The sequence below is a fragment of the Bos javanicus genome, chromosome 9 (genome assembly GCF_032452875.1).
Source record: "Bos javanicus breed banteng chromosome 9, ARS-OSU_banteng_1.0, whole genome shotgun sequence".
Lineage (NCBI taxonomy): Eukaryota > Metazoa > Chordata > Mammalia > Artiodactyla > Bovidae > Bos > Bos javanicus.
In genome coordinates, this window is record NC_083876.1 from 13,154,859 (window position 1) to 13,174,904 (window position 20,046).

The 20,046-nt window shown below is 40.2% G+C and overlaps 1 protein-coding gene and 1 long non-coding RNA gene across 11 annotated transcripts in view; one reads left to right on the plus strand and one right to left on the minus strand.

The window, feature by feature from the left end:
• The window catches only part of LOC133253684 (uncharacterized), a 33,142-nt gene extending 21,532 nt beyond the window's left edge, over positions 1-11,610 (plus strand). For both annotated transcript variants that reach the window (XR_009738376.1, XR_009738375.1), the window contains one exon: positions 11,457-11,610. This is a non-coding gene — a long non-coding RNA (uncharacterized LOC133253684). The remainder of the gene's footprint in view (positions 1-11,456) is intronic.
• Positions 1-20,046, minus strand: part of SLC17A5 (solute carrier family 17 member 5) — a 75,446-nt gene that overhangs the window by 10,240 nt on the left and 45,160 nt on the right. For 8 of the 9 annotated variants that reach the window (XM_061427216.1, XM_061427215.1, XM_061427212.1 and 5 more), the window contains 3 exons: positions 15,529-15,661; positions 13,676-13,823; positions 1,640-1,730 (listed from right to left, as the gene is read on the minus strand). In XM_061427216.1, the coding sequence (XP_061283200.1) occupies positions 1,640-1,730; positions 13,676-13,823; positions 15,529-15,661 (372 nt within the window). The remainder of the gene's footprint in view (positions 1-1,639; positions 1,731-13,675; positions 13,824-15,528; positions 15,662-20,046) is intronic. The other variant, XM_061427217.1, reaches the window with a different exon arrangement.

The window sequence follows — 20,046 nt, forward strand, 5'->3', positions numbered from 1 at the left end:
CTACACTGCCAAATTTATTTGTTCAAACCAAAGATACAAGTCATGTATCTGCTATAATATCACAACTCTTAAGGAGTTGTGTGGGTTCAGTTATAAGATCTTCATTGTTCTATTGTTTTGTCTAAAATTCAGAGTGTTCTTTGAAATATACTTTCCCACCTACTAAGGCATTTAGCTTTTCATTGCTGTAAATAACTGCACAAGAATAGGCATTCAGCATTTTCAGTTTAGTTCAGTTCACTCGCTCAGTCGTGTCTGACTCTTTGCGACTCCATGAATTGCAGCACGCCAGGCCTCCCTGTCCATCACCAACTCCCGGAGTTCACTCAGACTCACGTCCATCGAGTCGGTGATGCCATCCAGCCATCTCATCCTCTGTCGTCCTCTTCTCCTCCTGCCCCCAATCCCTCCCAGCATCAGAGTCTTTGCCAATGAGTCAACTTTTCACATGAGGTGGCCAAAGTACTGGAATTTCAGCTTTAGCATCAGTCCTTCCAAAGAACACCCAGGACTGATCCCTTAATAATGGACTGGTTGGATCTCCTTGCAGTCCAAGGGACTCTCAAGAGTCTTCTCCAACACCACAGCTCAAAAGCAGCAATTCTTCGGCGCTCAGCTTTCTTCACAGTCCAACTTTCACATCCATACATGACCACTGGAAAAACCATAGCCTTGACTAGATGGACCTTTGTTGCCAAAGTAATGTCTCTGCTTTTGAATATGCTATCTAGGTTGGTCATAACTTTCCTTCCAAGGAGTAAGCGTCTTTTAATTTTATGCCTGCAATCACCATCCGCAGTGATTTTGGAGCCCCCAAAAATAAAGTCTGACACTGTTTCCACTGTTTCCCCATCTATTTCCCATGAAGTGATGGGACCAGATGCCATGATCTTCATTTTCTGAGTGTTGAGCTTTAAGCCAACTTTTTCACTCTCCTCTTTCACTTTCATCAAGAGGTTTTTAAATTCCTCTTCACTTTCTGCCATAAGGGTGGTGTCATCTGCATATCCGAGGCTATTGATATTTCTCCCAGCAATCTTGATTCCAGCTTGTGCTTCTTCCAGCCCAGCATTTCTCATGATGTACTCTGCATATAAGTTAAATAAGCAGGGTGACAATATACAGCCTTGACGTACTCCTTTTCCTATTTGGAACCAGTCTGTTGTTCCGTGGCCAGTTCTAGCTGTTGCTTCCTGATCTGCATATAGGTTTCTCAAGAGGCAGGTCAGGTGGTCTGGTATTCCCATCTCTTTCAGAATTTTCCACAGTTTCTTGTGATCCACACGGTCAAAGGCTTTGGCATAGCAGAAATAGATGTTTTTCTGGAACTCTCTTCCTTTTTCCATTATCCAGCAGATGTTGGCAATTTGATCTCTGGTTCCTCTGCCTTTTCTAAAACCAGCTTGAACATCTGGAAGTTCACGGTTCATGTATTGCTGAAGCCTTGCTTGGAGAATTTTGAGCATTACTTTACTAGCGTGTGAGATGAGTGCAATTGTGTGGTAGTTCGAGCATTCTTTGGCATTGCCTTTCTTTGGGATTCAGCATTTCACCCTTAATTAAATATACTCAATATAGATGTGCAGTTTCAAATGAACTGTTTAGACCTTTTTGGTTTATAAGTAAGTTATCTACTTACCTCAGGAGTAAGACTTCTAGCAATGATGGGCCCAATCATTCCAGGAATAGTGGCAAAGGTATTTGTGATGCCCAGGAGAATACCAGCATACCTGCAGAGACATTTTCATAGAGGTTTATTAATGTGTTACACAGTTTTTTTGGGGGGAGGGTGGGAATTGAACTTGTTTGTACTCCCTGCAATGGAAGTGCAGAATCTTAACCACTGAACCACCAGGCAATTCCCTGTGTTACACATTTAAGTAGCTTCTGTCCATAGATAACTACATTCCTATGCTGTACTCTTGTGAAATTTTATGTCTAAAAGCAATGTCTTACTGAAATAGGACTAAATAGTTAGCTGCTGACAACCTTGTATTTTAATAGTTCTAACATCATATAGAGGAACACAGCCACTGAAATCATCTCTTTTACAGTGAAATGGAGACATGCTGAGATATGATTTTCATACAAGATGGTGTCTAGATAGGAAGCTTCATGTATCTTAAATTTTTTAAGTTAAAAAAAGAATTTATTTCCCGATTACAAAATTTATGTCATTGTTAAAAATTTTAAATAAGAAAAATACTATGAAGAAAGTAAGATTACTTATAATCCTTCTATGCAGGGACAATCAACAGTAACATTTTGGTAAATATCCTAATTTTTTCCTGTATATATTTTAATATATCTAATAACATAACAATATATTATTATAGAAATGAGATATCAAGCACAGTTTCACAACTTACTTGTTGAACTTATTACATACCTTCCTGTAGCTAAATCCCTGCATATTGTCCCAGAAATTGATAAACTGAGTTTATAAATACTGTGTGTATATGACAAAAATGCCTATTGATAAAAATTCTTTTCAGAATCTTTATTGTCCTCAAAGCTGATACTTCATGTTTTAAGAGGTAATCATTCTCTAATTCAAGTTTGCTAATTTTGACCTCATAGTCTCCCCGAAAACTCATGTTTTATTCTCCTTTATTATTTCCAGTGCAACATATATGCTAATTCAATATATGCTGACCAGAGAAATGGTGTGTGACCCGCAGTTGGTCAGGTCCCACGCCTGGTCCTATGGGGCTCTGGCTGCACTGGCTGCTGGAGCTTTGTCCCTTGGAGACAAAGGGACAAAGTACCTTCGCCTGGGACTTGATTCTGAAGGATTATACAGTATGTAACATTTTGGATTACATGCTAGGGTTGCTGAACAGTATTCTAAGTTGTGTGTATTAACGGAAAAACTTGGGATTTTGTCTTGCAGATGGCCCTACAATTCTAAATTTTGTAGACTGAGGCATCATTTGATATAGTCCTATGTGGCTCAGATGGTAAAGCGTCTGCCTGCAATGTGGGAGACCTGGGTTTGATCCCTGGGTTGAGAAGATCCTCTGGAGAAGGAAATGGCAATCCACTCTAGTTCTCTTGCTTGGAAAATCCCATGGATGGAGGAGCGTGGTAGGGTACAGTCCATGGGGTTGCAAAGGGTCAGACATGACTGAGAGAGTTCACTTTCACTTTATCTCCCCTGTATTTCCTGTACACTGGTAGTATCTATGGGCTTCTTTGGTGGCTCAGATGGTAAAGAATCTGCTTGCAGTACAGGAGACCCAGGTTCAATCCCTGGGTCGGAAAGATTCCCTGGAGAAGGGAATGGCAGGCAACCCACTCCAGTATTCTTGCCTGGAGAATTCCATGGACAGAGGAGCCTGGCAGACTACAGTCCATAGGGTCGTGGCAAGACTACAGACTTGAGATCCTAGAGGGTTCATTATATTTAGGTTTGATATTTTTAGCATGAAAACTCAATGGTGGTGGTAGAGTTAAAAATTAGTTAATCAAGTAAATTAAGTTGTTTTTTATAAAAGTCACCTGTGCTGTGTGCAGTGCTTAGTCACTCAGTCGTGTCCGACTCTTTGCGACCTCATGGACTGTAGCCCGCCAGCCTCCTCTGTCCATGGGGATTCTCCAGGTAAGAATACTGGGGTGGGTTGATAGGCCCTTCTCCAGGGGATCTTCCCAACCCAGGGATCGAACCCAGGTCTCCCACATTGCAAATGGATTCTTTACTATCTGAGCCACAAGGGAAGCCCACGAATACTGGAGTGGATAGCCTATCCCTTCTCCAGGGGATCTTTCCCACCCAGGACTTGAAATGGAGTCTCCTGCATTGCAGGTGGATTCTTTACCAGCTGAGCTACCAGGGAAGCCCAAAAGCCACCAAGTTATATACAAAGGCCAATTAGAGACTTTCAACTTTTTAATGAGATAATCAGTGATATTATAAAATAAAATTGTGGTCAAAATTAAAGAAGCTTGGTATTAATTAGACCATAAAGTATTATTGTGGGATGATACTGTTTCCGTTAGGTTTAGGATCCTTAGTACCTCGGTTGCAGACCGCTGATCTGAAATTTCTTGCCCCATTTTAGACGTGGAAAAGTGCCTGCTACAGACAGAATTGTGTCCTCCCCCAACCCACACTTCCAATGTGACTATATTTGGAGACAGGGCTTTTAAGAAGTAATTGAGGTTAAATGAGGTCATAAAGATAGGCTCCCAACCTAATAGGCTTGGTGGCCTTACCAGGAAAGGATGAAAGGCAGATTGCTCTCTCTGTTTCTGTGAGCTCCTATCGAGGAGAGGCCGCATGAGGACATAGTGAGAAGGTGACTGTCTGCAAACCAGGAGGGCAGCCCTCACCAGAACGCAACCCAGCAGGCACCCTGACCTCAGACTTCTAGCCTCCAGAATTGTGAGAAGATCAATTTCTGTTTTTCAAGCTACTCAGCCACATGGTGTTTTTATGGCATCCTGAGTTGATCGACACAGTGCCTAAATAAAATATCCTGCTGAACCCAATTCAGTTATCTGGAAACATCACAAATTTTTATATTGAAAACTGATTACACAGGGTGCAACAACAAACGAAAGAGCTCAGAGCTTTTTGGCTTATGCCCTTTAGGGAGCAGATCTTAAATTAACCAAGCTTGGCAGAACTTGTCCTTTTTTTTTTTTTTTAAAAGCATTAACACCTTGGCAGTAGGAGGAACTGACTGCAGTGTTGCCAGGCCTTTTCAGTGACAGATATTAAGTGCAGATGAATGTTGTGAAATTCTAAATGTCAGCACCAAGAAGCTCATTCAAGTACTTATATTACACTGGGCAAGAAAGGCCATGAAAGATTGATGAGAGCCTGGGGGAAAGAAATTGTTGTATGGACTCAGTCTGGATTCTGTGCTACTGGAGTCTTAGAATTCTGTGGGATTAATAGTTAAAAATCTATTCAAATCCTTTGAAATCTGAGTAACAAAATTATCCATAGAAAATATATATTTTAGTCCACAGAAGAAAAGGCTTAAAAAATACCATGTCAACATATATTTACATGCTAACAGGACTGATTGCCTGTTGAAAAACCTTATGCCAGGCAGGGTTCTAAGTAGTTTTTATATCTTATCCCACTTTAACAGTAAAATGAACCCCAAGAGGAAGGTTATCTTTACTCTATAGATAAGAAAGAAATAAAGACTATAAAATGTTACTCAATTTGTCTGGTTCCAAATCAGTACTTAATATTGGAATGTTATAATCTAAATGCTGGGGCTTGTAGCAAAAAATTAAGCATGAGAAAACTGATCTTTCCTACATTCTGAATTCAGTGATGACTGTTTTCAATAAGGCATTGTTACAGATATATAAAATATCCATTAACAGAGGAATGGATAAAGAAGATGTGGTACAAAAAAAACAAAAACAAAAAAAAGAAGATGTGGTACGTATGTTTAATGGAATATTACTCAACCATAAAAAAGAAAGAAATAATGCCATTGTAGGGCATTATGGATGGGCATGTGGAATCTAAAAAAAAGGTACAGATGAACTTATTTACAAAACAGAAATAGAGTCACAGATGTAGAAAAGAGACTTATTTTTACTGGGAGGGGAAAGGAGAAGGATAAACTGTGAGACTGGGACTGACATACATATACTGCTGCTGCTGCTGCTGCTGCTAAGTCGCTTCAGTCGTGTCTGACTCTGTGCGACCCCATAGATGGCAGCCCACCAGGCTCCCCCGTCCCTGGGATTCTCCAGGCAAGAACACTGGAGTGGGTTGCCATTTCCCTCTCCAATGCATGAAAGTGAAAAGTGAAAGTGAAGTGGCTCAGTCATGTCCAACTCTTAGCAGCCCCATGGACTGCAGCCCACTAGGCTCCTCTGTCCATGGGATTTTCCAGGCAAGAGTACTGGAGTGGGGTCCCATTGCCTTCTCTGATACATATACTACTATATATAAAAAAGATAACTAGTAAGGCTCTACTACATAGCACAGGGAAGTCTACTCAATACTGTATAATGACCTACATGGGAAAATACTCTAAAGAAGAGAGGATATATGGATACATATAATAGATTCATATACATATACAGCAAATTGATTCACTTTGCTGTCCAACTAATACAACATTGTAAATCAACTGGACTCCAACATAAATAAAAAACAACAACTATAGTTTATTATTTTAACCTCCTTGAGCATAGAATCTGGGTGTGCCCAGGACACATACCACTTTGGACAGTAGATGCTCAATAAATAATCTGTTGAATACATTTTTAAAAATTATGTCTTATTTCCCCACAATTTATTGAGTATTCTCAGAGTAAGAGGGAACAGGATGAACTAAAATTGTTGATTATGAAGATACTCCTCAAATGTGTAAGAAATACATCACTCACCCTAATGTCTTCCTTGGAACATAGTCGATTCTTATCACAGTTTCTAACCAATTATAACTATAATGGATGAAGGAGATCCAACAGTTCAAGCCATTTTAATAGTAAACACCAACTATTGCTGTCATCTGCCCATCCATCTATTCATTTAACAAATAATTCTTAAATTTTATTTATTTATTTATGTTTGGTCGAGCTGGGTCTTCACTGCTGTGTGGCATTTCTCTGGCTGTGGTGAACAGATGCTATGCTTCACTGCAGTTCATGGGCTTCTCACCGTGGTGGCTCACTTAACAAAAAATTCCTAAGTATGTCATTTGTGTCCACCACTACAGAGGACTCTCATGTCCAGTAATGAATTAAACATAGTTCTTCTTCTCAAGGAGCTCACAGTTTACTTAATGAGAAAAACTATGGGTCAAAAATGTAATACAATCTAGTCACCACAATAATGGGCTTCCCAAGTGGCTCAGGAGTACATCAAGGCTGTATATTGTCACCCTGCTTATTTAACTTATATGCAGAGTACATCATGAGAAACGCTGGGCTGGAAGAAGCACAAGCTGGAATCAAGATTGCTGGAAGAAATATCAATAACCTCAGATATGCATATGACACCACCCTTATGGCAGAAAGTGAAGAGGAACTAAAAAGCCTCTTTATGAAAGTGAACGAGGAGAGTGAAAAAGTTGGCTTAAACCCAATATTCAAAAAACAAAGATCACAGCATCTGGTCCCATCACTTCATGGCAAATAGATGGGGAAACAATGGAAACAGTGACAGACTTTATTGTCTTGGGCACCAAAATCACTGCAGATGGTGACTGCAGCCATGAAATTAAAAGACACTTGCTCCTTGGAAGAAAAGCTATGCCAAATGTAGACAGCATATTATAAAGCAGAGATATTACTTTGCCAACAAAAGTCTGTATAGTCAAAGCTATGGTTTTCCCAGTAGTCATGTTTGGATGTGAGAGTTGGACCATCAAGACTTGGACATAAAGTGCCAAAGAATTGACGTTTTTGAACTGTGGTGTTGGAGAAGACTCTTGAGAGTACCTTGGACTGCAAGGAGATCAAACCAGTCAATCCTAAAGGAAATCAGTCCTGAATATTCATTGGAAGGACTGATGCTGAAGCTGAAGCTCCAATACTTTGGCCACCTAATGTGAAGAGCTGACTCACTAGAAATGACTCGGATGCTGGGAAAGATTGAAGGTAGGAAGAGAAGGGGATGACACAGGATGAGATGGTTGGATGGCATCACCAACTCAATGGATATGAGTTTCGGCAAGCTCCGAGAGATAGTGGAGGACAGGGAAGCCTGGTGTGCTGCAGTGCATGGGGTCTAAAAGAGTTGGCCATGACTGAGTGACTCAAAAACAACAGGTGGTTCAGTGGGTAAAGAATCTGCCTGCCAGTGCAGCAGGTGCAGGGGATGTGGGTTCTATTCCTGGATTGGGAATATCCCCTGGAGGCGGGCATGGCAACCCACTCCAGTAGTACTCCTGCCTGGAGAATTCCATGGACAGAGGAGCCTGGCAGGCTGCAGTCCATAGGGTCACAAAGAGTTGGACACGACTGAAGTGACTGAGCATGCATGCATCATCATGGGTATCTTCTTTACTCTTCAGGTCTAATCTATTGTCAAGTCACTTCTACTGTATTTACAAAGATCTCAACTCTATCTACCTCTTTACACCTTCTATCTCCATTCCAGGCCATCACCACCTCCTACCTGGGTTACTGCAATAGCCTCCTAATTGCTTTTCTCTGCTTGTATTTGTTCACACAAGAGTGACATTAAAAGTGACCATAGAAGGTCACTTCCTACTTGCTTTGGATACAATTTAAAATACTTACTATAGCCAGGCTTCAGCAATATGTGAACTGTGAACTTCCTGATGTTCAAGCTGGTTTTAGAAAAGGCAGAGGAATCAGAGATCAAATTGCCAACATCTGCTGGATCATGGAAAAAGCAAGAAAGTTCCAGAAAAACATCTATTTCTGCTTTATTGACTATGCCAAAGCCTTTGACTGTGTGGATCACAATAAACTGTGGGAAATTCTGAAAGAGATGGGAATACCAGACCACCTGATCTGCCTCTTGAGAAATCTGTATGCAGGTCAGGAAGCAACAGTTAGAACTGGACATGGAACAACAGACTGGTTCCAAATAGGAAAAGGAGTACATCAAAGCTGTATATTGTCACCCTATTATTTAACTTATATGCAGAGTACATCATGAGAAATGCTGGACTGGAAGAAACACAAGCTGGAATCAAGATTGCCGGGAGAAATATCAATAACCTCAGATATGCAGATAACACCACCCTTATGGCAGAAAGTGAAGAGGAACTCAAAAGCCTCTTGATGAAAGTGAAAGTGGAGAGTGAAAAAGATGGATTAAAGCTCAACATTCCGAAAACAAAGATCATGGCATCCGGTCCCATCACTTCATGGGAAATAGATGGGGAAATAGTGGAAACAGTGTCAGACTTTATTTTTGGGGGCTCCAAAATCACTGCAGATGGTGACTGCAGCCATGAAATTAAAAGACGCTTACTCCTTGGAAGAAAAGTTATGACCAACCTAGACATATTAAAAAGCAGAGACATTACATTGCCAACAAAGGTCCATCTAGTCAAGGCTATGGTTTTTCCTGTGGTCATGTATGGATGTGAGAGTTGGACTGTGAAGAAGGCTGAGCACCGAAGAATTGATGCTTTTGAACTGTGGTGTTGGAGAAGACTCTTGAGAGTCCCTTGGACTGCAAGGAGATCCAACCAGTGCATTCTGAAGGAGATCAGCCCTGGGATTTCTTTGGAGGGAATGATGCTAAAGCTGAAACTCCAGTACTTTGGCCACCTCATGCCAAGAGTTGACTCATTGGAAAAGACTCTTACGCTGGGAGGGATTGGGGGCAGGAGGAGAAGGGGACGACAGAGAATGAGATGGCTGGATGGCATCACTGACTCGATGGATGTGAGTCTGGGTGAACTCCGGGAGTTGGTGATGGACAGGGAGGCCTGGTGTGCTGTGATTCATGGGGTCGCAAAGAGTCGGACACGACTGAGCAACTGAACTGAACTGAACTGAACTGATAGGCCCCTACTTACTCCCCAGTGGCCTTCTTCCCTGCATCTCAGCCACAGGTGACCTCTCAGTTAAGTGAAATATAGAGTTTTGGACTGAATGTCTATGTGCTTCCAAAGTTCATATGTTGAAGTCTTGACCCTCAATGTGATTGCATTTGGAGACAGGCTCTTTACGAGGTGATAGAGGTTAAATGAGATCATAAGGAGCGGGACTCTCATTTGACAAAGCTGATGCCCTTATAAGAAGAGTGAGAGACATCAGAGCTCTCTGCACACACCCATGCACACGTACCCAGGGAAAGGCCATGTGAGCACAGAGCAAGGAGTTGGCCCTTCTGCAAACCAGGAAGAGTGCTCACCAGAAACCAAGGTGTCGGCACCTTGATGGGAATTCTCGCCTCTAGAACTGTAAGAAAATTTCTGTCGTTTAAGGTACTCAGTCTGTGTGTTTTATTCTGGCAGCCCAAGCAGACTGAGACACACACCAATTTCCTCTTCCTGCCATGTAAATTCTCCTGTCAAGAACACTACTTCCTTTTTGCCTAACTTCTTGCTTATCTTTGAGGCTTTAGCTTAAATAAGTATCAGTTCCTCAGAGAGACCTTCCCTTGCTCCCTGATCTGCCTTATGCCCCCTATTATATTCTTTTACTTTCTCTTCAAAAAGTTAGTTTTTATTTGTTTCTTTCATGTCTACCACCCTAGACTAAGAGTTCCACAGGCCAGGGCTGGGCTGTGTTGGCTGACACTTAGTAGGTGGGCACGTGATAAGCATTTGCTGAAAGAATGAATTCATAACTTATTACAATTATTTTTTATTGTTTATTTCCCAAACTAGACTGATTGCCTTGTGAGCAGGAGCTGGGTTTTATTCTCTATAGTGCCATGTGGAGGATTGAATGTACAACTGGTACTATACAGACATTTGTTGTATGCACTAGAGGACTGGGCCAGCCCTGGGCCTCATGCTTGAAAACACAGGGATATAAAGGATCCTTTAGATCCCTGAGGATCTAAAGATGCAGATTCTGGTTCATTAAGTCTGGAGAGATGCCTGAGAATCTGCATTTTGCACAAGCTCTCATGTAATGATGCCAGTGGTCCATGGACCACAGTCTGCATAGATAAGAATACTCTAAATCTTTCCTAGTTCTAACTTTCTATGATAAAACTATACGCTGTATCAACTATACACTGTATACCCTGCATTACGAACTCTGCACTGTATACCCTGATGTACGAACTGTGCACTGTAGTTTACAAAAACAATGTCACCCGTTTAACTTACTTCCAGGGAAATCCTTTCCAGATTCCTTTTCTAATCAATCGAATAAGGGAACATATTTCAGTCCTTTAATTATTGCTATGCCTTGAATCCTTTTCTGTAATGAGACTTAGTCTACTTTGTAAATACCATGTCTACCTCAAGTCCCGAGCAGAGATGTGTTTAGGCCTGCGGGCTCCTGCTTAGGCCCTTCTGCTGAAAAGGCTTCTTACACCTTCACTCCTTTCATGTCAATGGGCTCTTAATTATTTCAGTTACGTTTGTATCCGATCTTTCAAACTGTCACTATATTTAACAAGGTTTTCTTGAGGTTAATTTACTTTTCAAGTTTTCTTCTCTTTCCTCACTATGTTAAGCTCCTTTAGTTTTTTTTTTTTTAATTAAAAAAAAATTTTTTTGGTTGCCCTGCACGGCATGTTGGATCTTATTAACAGCCCCCTTAACAGGGATTGAACTTGTGCACCCTGCACTAGAAGTGAGGAGCCTTAACCACTGGACCACTGGGGAATTCTAAAACTCCTTTAGTTCTAAACTCAACAACATGTATACTTAACATTTTCTAGCTTGTAAAGTTCACAAAATTCTTCCCCTGTTTCTCATAAGAAAGAGCATTAAAGCAAAGTGTTGATTGACACACAGTAAGGTCAATACACAAACAGGTTTTTAGAAAGGATTTTGTCATGATACTGAATACGAAAATCTGTTTTCCAGGCTTCCCTGGTGGCTCAGCGGTAAAGAATCTGCCTGCCAATGCAGGAGACACCGGTTTGATCCCTGGTCCTGGAAGATCCCAGTACCGGGAGGCAACTAAGCCCGTGCACCCCAACTATTATGCCTGTGCTGTAAAGCCCAGGAGCTGCAACTACTGAAGAGAGAAAAAAGCACAAGGGAAAGGCTGTATGAAGGCTTAATGAAGAACTGGGATGTGAGCTGGGAAGGATTCATATGGGTGGGGAGGAAAGGAGATGGACCAGAGGCTGAGAATGAATCCCAGTGGAAGGCGTTGTGGACAGCAGACAGGACTCTGCCTGGAGCCAGGCATACAAAGACTCTGATCCTGCGGTGCCTTCTTGGACTTCTTATACAAAACAAGAGACTGGATTAGAATGATTTCAAAGGTCCATGCAAGTTCTATGAGCATCAGTTTATTGGTGCTTATCTAGAAGTATTTATTGAAGGGATGGGAGACTGAGGATTAATAGGAATAGGAAGATTCTGGGGTAGTCTAGGTGTGAAAAAATGGGGCTAAGGGGTAGGAGACTACTTGTCTTTTCTCTAAAAATACATTCATATTCATTATTTTAAAAACATTAAGTGCACCGAATCCTCTGGGTTAAAATATTCACACAGTCCCCCCCTCTACCTTGTGTCAACTGGCACAAAAGAATTCTAGAAGAATGTGGCCCAAAGAATACTTCCAGAGAAATAGCTATTGAAAGAATTCTGGGCTTAAAAGTAGGATCCTAGGGGAAGTTTTGCCTCTATCATGTATTAGCTGGGTGATACAAGATGAGTCACTTGACTTCTCTGAATCTGAGTTTTCTCAGTCATAAAATAGGTCAAGAATTCCTTTCTCAAAGGAATGCTTTAAGGATCAAACAAGATAATGTTTGTGAAGAGGGTTTATATGCTATCAAGTACTAAACAAATATATTTGCACATAGGTAAGATGGACAGGGAGGCCTGGCGTGCTGCGATTCATGGGGTCGCAGAGTCGGACACGACTGAGTGAGTGAACTGAACTGAACTGAACTGAAGATCATAACTGGACAAACAACTTGGTCTGGTCTTGGGCATTCATCCAACCAACTAAATGCTTACCGTGGCCAAGCTCCATGGTGAGCCCTGAGAACGTTAAGACTCTGAAGAACTCTGCCTTCACTGAGGTCCTATTCTAGCTGGGTGGTGTATGTAATGTTTTTACAGAGGTGATGATAGTTAAACGTTTAAATTTAAAAACAACTTCATGCTTTAATTATTATGTAAACTGAAACTTTGTTTAAAGATTTAAGTCAGTCTTAGGGCAGTCAAATTCATAGACATAAGAAAATAGTAGAAGGGCAGTTGCCAGGGAGCCGGGGTGAGGGAGGAAGAATGGGAGTTAGTGTTTAATGGGTCCAGGCTTTCAGCTCGGGAATATAAAAAAGAGTTCTGGAACGTGCTTCCCTGGTGGTTCTGTGGTAAAGAATCTGCCTGCCAATGCAGGACACGTGGGTTCGATTCCTGGTCCAGGAAGATCCCCTGTGCCTCGGGGCAGTTGAGTCTGTGTGCCACAACTGCTGAGCCAGCACGCACCCTAGAGCCCTTGTTCCACAAAAAAAGCCAACACAACGAGAAGCCAGCACACTGCAACTAGAGAGCAGAACTTGCTCTCCTCAACTAGAACAAAGCCTGAGCAGCAATGAAGAACCAGCGTGACTAAATAAAGAAATAAATATTAAAAAAAAAAAAAAAAGCGTTCTTGAATGGATCATGTTGATGGTTGCACGACAATGTGAATGGATGCACTTAATGAAGGGATAATTAGGAAATTTGGAATGGACATGTACACTCTGCTATATTTAAAATGGATAACCAACAAGGACCTACTCTGTAGCCCAAGGAACTCTGTTTAATGTTATTTGGAAGCCTGGGTTGGAGGGGGTTTTGGGGGAGAATGGATACATGTATGTATTTGGCTGAGTCCCTTTGCTGTTCCCCTGAAACTTTCAGGACATTTTTAATTGGCTATATCCCAGTACAAAATTAAAAGTTCAAAAATAAATAAATAAAAATACATTAGAATTTCTAAGATATTTTAAAAATGGTATCAATAGTAAAGTTTATGTTATGCATAATTCACTACAATTAATGATTAATAATGATAAAATGATTAATAATTTAAATAATAACTTAAAGCTAATCTGAACCAATCTTAAATCAGTACTCACGAAGGAGCAATGTCCAGATGATTAATGCTAAATCCAGAGGAGCAAAAGCCTCCCAGTGTTGTTGATATGGTTAGGAATGCAACAGCCAAGGAATAATCGCAGCCTATAAATCCTGCAGCGACCAGGAATATCGCAGGTCCAATCATCCCTGGAGTTAAAACGTTATAGAAAGAAAAAAACAAGCCCCAGCATTAGTATTTGCTTGCTGTTTAATATAGCATAAATCTGAGATTTGATATTACTGCCACCTACTGTAGAAACATTGTACTGCCTGGAAGACTCAGCTTCAATTATAGTTTCATAAATAAAGGAAATCAGTCCTGAATATTCATTGGAAGGACTGATGCTGAAGCTGAAACTCCAATACTTTGGCCACCTGATGCGAAGAACCGACTCATATGAAAAGACCCTGATGCTGGGAAAGACTGAAGGTGGGAGGAGAAGGGGACGACAGAGGATGAGATAGTTGGATGTCATCACTGACTCAATGGACATGAGTTTGCACAAGCTCCAGGAGTTGGTGATGGACAGGGAAGCTTGGCATGCTGCAGTCCATGGGGTAGCAAAGAGTCAGACACGACTGACTGAGCGACTGAACTGAACTGAAATAAAAAGTGCTGGAAAATATATAGGATTAATGCAACTATTATAAAAGTTAAAAAATCTCTTTATGCAATGTTATTAAATTTACATGTGACCAGGACTCAGCTAATGTTCTACAATGTTTGAGAAAAGAGCAAGAGAATGACTAAAACATATGGTTCCAGAGAGAGGCAACAGTTGATACAGAATATCATTCAAAATTCACATAACCAAAGAAAGTAGTTTACTTTATTAAACTATTAAATAAAGTTTATTATTTAAATAATAAACTTTGTTAGATAAGGTTAGGAAAATACTCCATCTAGGTTTTGACAACTGAAACAGGTATGCGGAGTTTATTATAGGCAGTTATTCATAACATCGGAAAAGGTGATGGCACCCCACTCCAGTACTCTTGCCTGGAATATCCTATGGACGGAGAAGCCCGGTAGGCTGCAGTCCATGGGGTCGCTCAGAGTCGGACACAACTGAGCGACTTCACTTTCACTTTTCACCTTCATGCATTGGAGAAGGAAATGGCAACCCACTCCAGTGTTCTTGCCTGGAGAATCCCAGGGATGGGGCAGCCTGGTGGGCTGCTGTCTATGGGGTCACACACAGTCGGACACGACTGAAGCAACTTAGCAGTAGCAGTAGCAAGCATAACATAAAAGTAATATAGGAAGGGATGTAATGAGCAGCTGCTGTGTTTTCTGTGCCTATAGCAGGGCCATTCAGTAACTCTCTATGATGATGGAAACGCTGTATTTGTAGATACTGCAACCAAGGAACTTAGTAGTTGTCTTACATCGTTTTAAAATTCACTTTTCTGAAATCAGAGTCTGAAACATGATTATTTAAGGTTCCTTTGAGTTCTTTGATTTATGGGTCCTCATTTGCTATAATGATGCTAGTATATATTTTTGATTGAAATTTAAAATAGAAAAGGGATGGAGACTTTCTTATTTTCATTGCAAACTTAGAGTTGAAATCAAAATGATTTATAAAAATTCTGGGGAAGATATTTAGCAAAGCAAGCCATTTTTTTTATAGCTCTAAGAGTATGGTAGCGATAACAGGATATTATAAATCGCAATCCTCAAAATGCATCATTCAAAAAGAACCATCTTATGCAGACATGTACTACATGCGTTAAAATATATTGTTTTGATATGTGAACAAATAACTAATATTATCACTTTTACTTTGCCTTTCAACGTAAACACAGTAAATAATTGTAAACCAAAACAACATGATTCATTTTTACCTACCTATAAGGCTAAAAACTCTTCGAACCCATAGAGTTGAAAAATTCCATCTTGCCCTTAAATTGTCAGCAGCTTGACCAGACAGGATCATACATAACCAACAGCCTAAATAAGGGACTGCAGATAAAAACCCATTCTGGAAGGAATAAGAAGATCCAGGATTAATGATGGAGGGAAAAAGAACCAAAATCTCACACACACACACACACACACACACACCCCTACCACCACATGAAATACATAGCAGGATTCTGCTAATTTTTACATAATACAGTAAACAAGTTCGGTTTTTAGGATTCCGGGATTCAGCTCAATGCAGTCCTGGAGAGCCTGTCTCACAGGGAACCAGAGCTCCCCGTAGTCTAGTCTGCTTAGGGTGATCTTGAATGCTATTTTGGGATTTGGGCTCTAGCTTCAGTGAGAGGATGTCTTCCTATTAGCCTAGGGCTTTCTCCCATAGGACAGTCTTAATTTATTTATTTTGAAAACATTTTTTAATTATAAAATAAAATTCAGAGAAAATCACATGAGTCAAATGCACAGCTTAATGAATTATTTTAAAGTGAGCACCATCCAGATGCTGTTAGAAACTGCTCTCTTCGGGCTTCTTGCTTGAGGATGCCCAGACCTACATCAGCTGCATCAGTGCCGGGCGCTGATGAAGGTGAAGTGACAGCAGAGGAGCCCAGGGCTGCTGGTACCACCCCCCCGCCCCGCCCCCCCTCCAGGGTGACGAGGATGCATGGAAGAAGCAGATGAGGAGTTTCTCATCAGACTATGTGCCCTCTGTATCGTGTCCCCGTGATTCCCCTGGCAGTGGCCCCAGGGGCCCTGGCCCACCCAGCTCCCTCTGCTGATGTCCAGTGGTTTTATTTCTGTCCTTCTGTCTAAGGCAGGATACAAGGGCCTCAAGCTCTATTCCTTTCCACGTCTGACATGGGGTTTGAATGTTACGTGCTGTCTTTTTTAGAAGGGAAGTTTGGGGGAGAATAGTGAAAGTGAAGTGAAGTCGCTCAGTCGTGTCCGACTCTTAGCGACCCCATGGACTGCAGCCTACCAGGCTCCTCCATCCATGGGATTTAGATACATGTATATGTTTGGCTGAGTTCCTTTGCTGTTCACATGAAACTATCACAAGATTGTCTGTTAATTGGTTATACCCCAATACAAAGTAAAAAGTTAAAAAGAGAACACTTTTTAGTCTGAAAGAGATGGGTACACCTGTTAGAGATGTACAAACACAAAAAAGGTAGAAAGATATTTTATCACTGATATTAAAATCTGGTAATAATAATTGTTTTTCCAAGAAAAACAATTATTGTTATTCTTATATTCTGATTTGTTCTGTAGTTGGTTCTGGATTTTTGTTTCTTTTTTCTCTGTTGCTATAGTTGTTGATTTTATTATTTTATTACTAATTAATTTATTATTAATTATTTTATTATTACTATGAGCTCTCTTTAAGCTTTTGAGAAATATTTTTTATTTACTTTTTTATTTATTAAAATTGTTTTAACTGGAGGACAATTAGTTTACAATATTGTGGTGGTTTTTGGCACAGTTCAACATGAATCGGCCATAGGTATACATGTGGCTGCCCCATCCTGGTAATAATTTTATCTAATAAATAAATTCTATTTGTCTAATAAATAAATCCCATCTAGCGAATAAATACATTCCATCTAATAAATCTGGTATCTAAGCATCATTAATGGAATAGATCAGCAAAATTTGTTAATATTTTAAATTTAAGTGTGCTTAAGAAAAGATTTAATTTTTTATCACAATTTGTGATCTATTTTCAGATGTTGTATGCTTCTAGTTCCACTTCTATGGTTGAATATTTTTCTTTTTTCTGGTATTGAGTAATTTCTTCTTTAACTTTATTCCATTTAGAATTCTGCATAGTGGGGGACTTCCCTGGTGGTTCAGTGGCTAAGACTCCAGCTCCAATGCAAGGGGCCCAGGGTTTAATCATTGGTCAGGGAACTAGATCCCACATGCCACAACTAACAGCTCACGTGCCGCAACTAAGACCCAGTTCAGCCAAATAAATAAATAAATAAGAGATGCTAAAAACAAAAGGAATTCTGCAGAGAGGGACCACATCTATTGTTTGTGGCAGAACTTTACACATGAATAACTGTAGCAAATGGAGAAGAGAATTTTCTGACCTTGGCCTTGTCCTCTGCTGGGCTAAGACCAACAATAACTAGTTACTGAATTTTTCCACTTAAAATTCCAGTGGTGAAAACTCCCCTGAAAACCTAAAACTGCTAACATCTTCAACATTTATACCACATGTATATGTCCATGGGTGTCTTCTATAGTTATTAAGCATTCGGTTCAAGGATATAGTCCCTTGTATTCATTTATTTAAAAAATTGATTCCAAAATGTTAATATTCAAAATAGGCCAACAGATACTGCTTCAACTCTCACTGAGTTGTAAGAAATAGGGACACTAGGAAAAAATGAGGAAAAAGTAAAAGTGATGATAATTAATAAAACTAAACATATAACAAAGCAAGCTTATAACAAATGATCAGATCTTTAAACTTTTTAATTAATGAGATTATAATTTTAAATACAATGCATCTCAAATCAAGCTTTATTTTGAACAAAGGCTGTTTCATGAATGTAGTATGCTGATTCTTCAAGGAAAAAACCATTAAAAAAGAGGCTTCTATATAATAAGAGAATCATTTTCAAACTCTATTCACATTTCTTTTAATTTTGATTCAAAAAGAAAATGCCTTTTTTTTTTTTTGGTTTGTTTTATTTTGGTATGAAAATGCCAAGTAAAAAGATTCCAATTTTTTTTTTAAGATTCTAGTTTTAAAGTCTTTCATTACAGAACTAAAAAAATATTAATGAAAAATAAATGAAGGCAATTAAGTACATATACTAATCAACATTCAGAAAACTAAGATCATGGCATTTAGTCCCATCACTTTATGGGAAGTAGATGGGGAAACAGTGGAAACAGTGTCAGACTTTATTTTGGGGGCTCCAAAATCACTGCAGATGGTGATTGCAGCCATGAAATTAAAAGACGCTTACTCCTTGGAAGGAAAGTTATGACCAATCTAGACAGCATATTAAAAAGCAGAGACATTACTTTGCCAACAAAGGTCCGTCTAGTCAAGGCTATGGTTTTTCCAGTGGTCATGTATGGATGTGAGAGTTGGACTGTGAAGAAAGCTGAGCACCGAAGAATTGATGTGAGAGTTGGACTGTGAAGAAAGCTGAGCGCCAAAGAATTGATGCTTTTGAACTGTGGTGTTGGAGAAGACTCTTGAGAGTCCCTTGGACTGCAAGGAGATCCAACCAGTCCATTCTGAAGGAGATCAGCCCTGGGACTTCTTTGGAAGGAATGATGCTAAAGCTGAAACTCCAGTACTTTGGCCACCTCATGCGAAGAGTTGACTCATTGGAAAAGACTCTGATGCTGGGAGGGATTGGGGGCAGGAGGAGAAGGGGACGACAGAGGATGAGATGGCTGGATGGCATCACTGACTCAATGGACATGAGTCTGAGTGAACTCTGGGAGTTGGTGATGGACAGGGAGGCCTGGCGTGCTGCGATTCATGGGGTTGCAAAGAGTCGGACACGACTGAGCGACTGAACTGAACTAATTACCAGTCAGCTATTGATACCACATTCTTTTTATAGTTCTCCTGGGACATTTTCAAAAAGAAGCATCAAGTGGAATGATCCTTAAATTTGCATGCAATTTGTCACTATGGTAGGGGACTACAGTCAAGCTCTGTTAACAGAGAGCTTAGGAAAAATGAGGTGGATATATTTCAGTATAATGGATTTTGTTTTTCAAAAGTAGCCGGAGGAGTTCTTCACAGCTTAGCCGTCTAGGTCAAGTTTAAGGTTTGGTCTACGTGGCCAACGTTTTCAGTATGCTTTGGAATTGAGTGACTGAAAGGTTCACTTTAACAGTGTTGATAGCTTTAGGTCCATGTAACCACTGCAGTTGTGCCGTCAGCCTTACTGTCTTTACATTCACCACCCAGGCTGCTACTTTTTCTTCCAGGGTTTCCACTCTGGCTCAGTAATAGTTCTTGGGGGAATATACCATATTTTATTTATCTGTTCATCAGCTGACACCATTTGGGTTGTTTGCACCTCTTGGTTATTATGAATAATGATGTTATAAGCTTTTGTGTACGTGTACATGTTTTTGCGTGCACATATGTTTTCAGTTCTCTTGGGTATAGACTCAGAAATGGAATTATTAGGTCATAATAACTTTATGTTTAACTTTTAGATGAACTGCCAAACTGTTTTCCATGGCAGCTACACTTCACATCCTACCAGCAATGTATGAAGGATCCATTTCCTCTGCATCCTTACCAACACCTGTTATTTTCTGTTTTATTTATTTTTTATTCTGATAGGCGTGAAGTGGTGTCTCATTATGGTTCTGAGTTCCATTTCTGTATTGAGTAATAGTGTTGAGCATCTTTACATGGGCTTATTGGTCATCTTCACATTTTCTTTGGAGAAA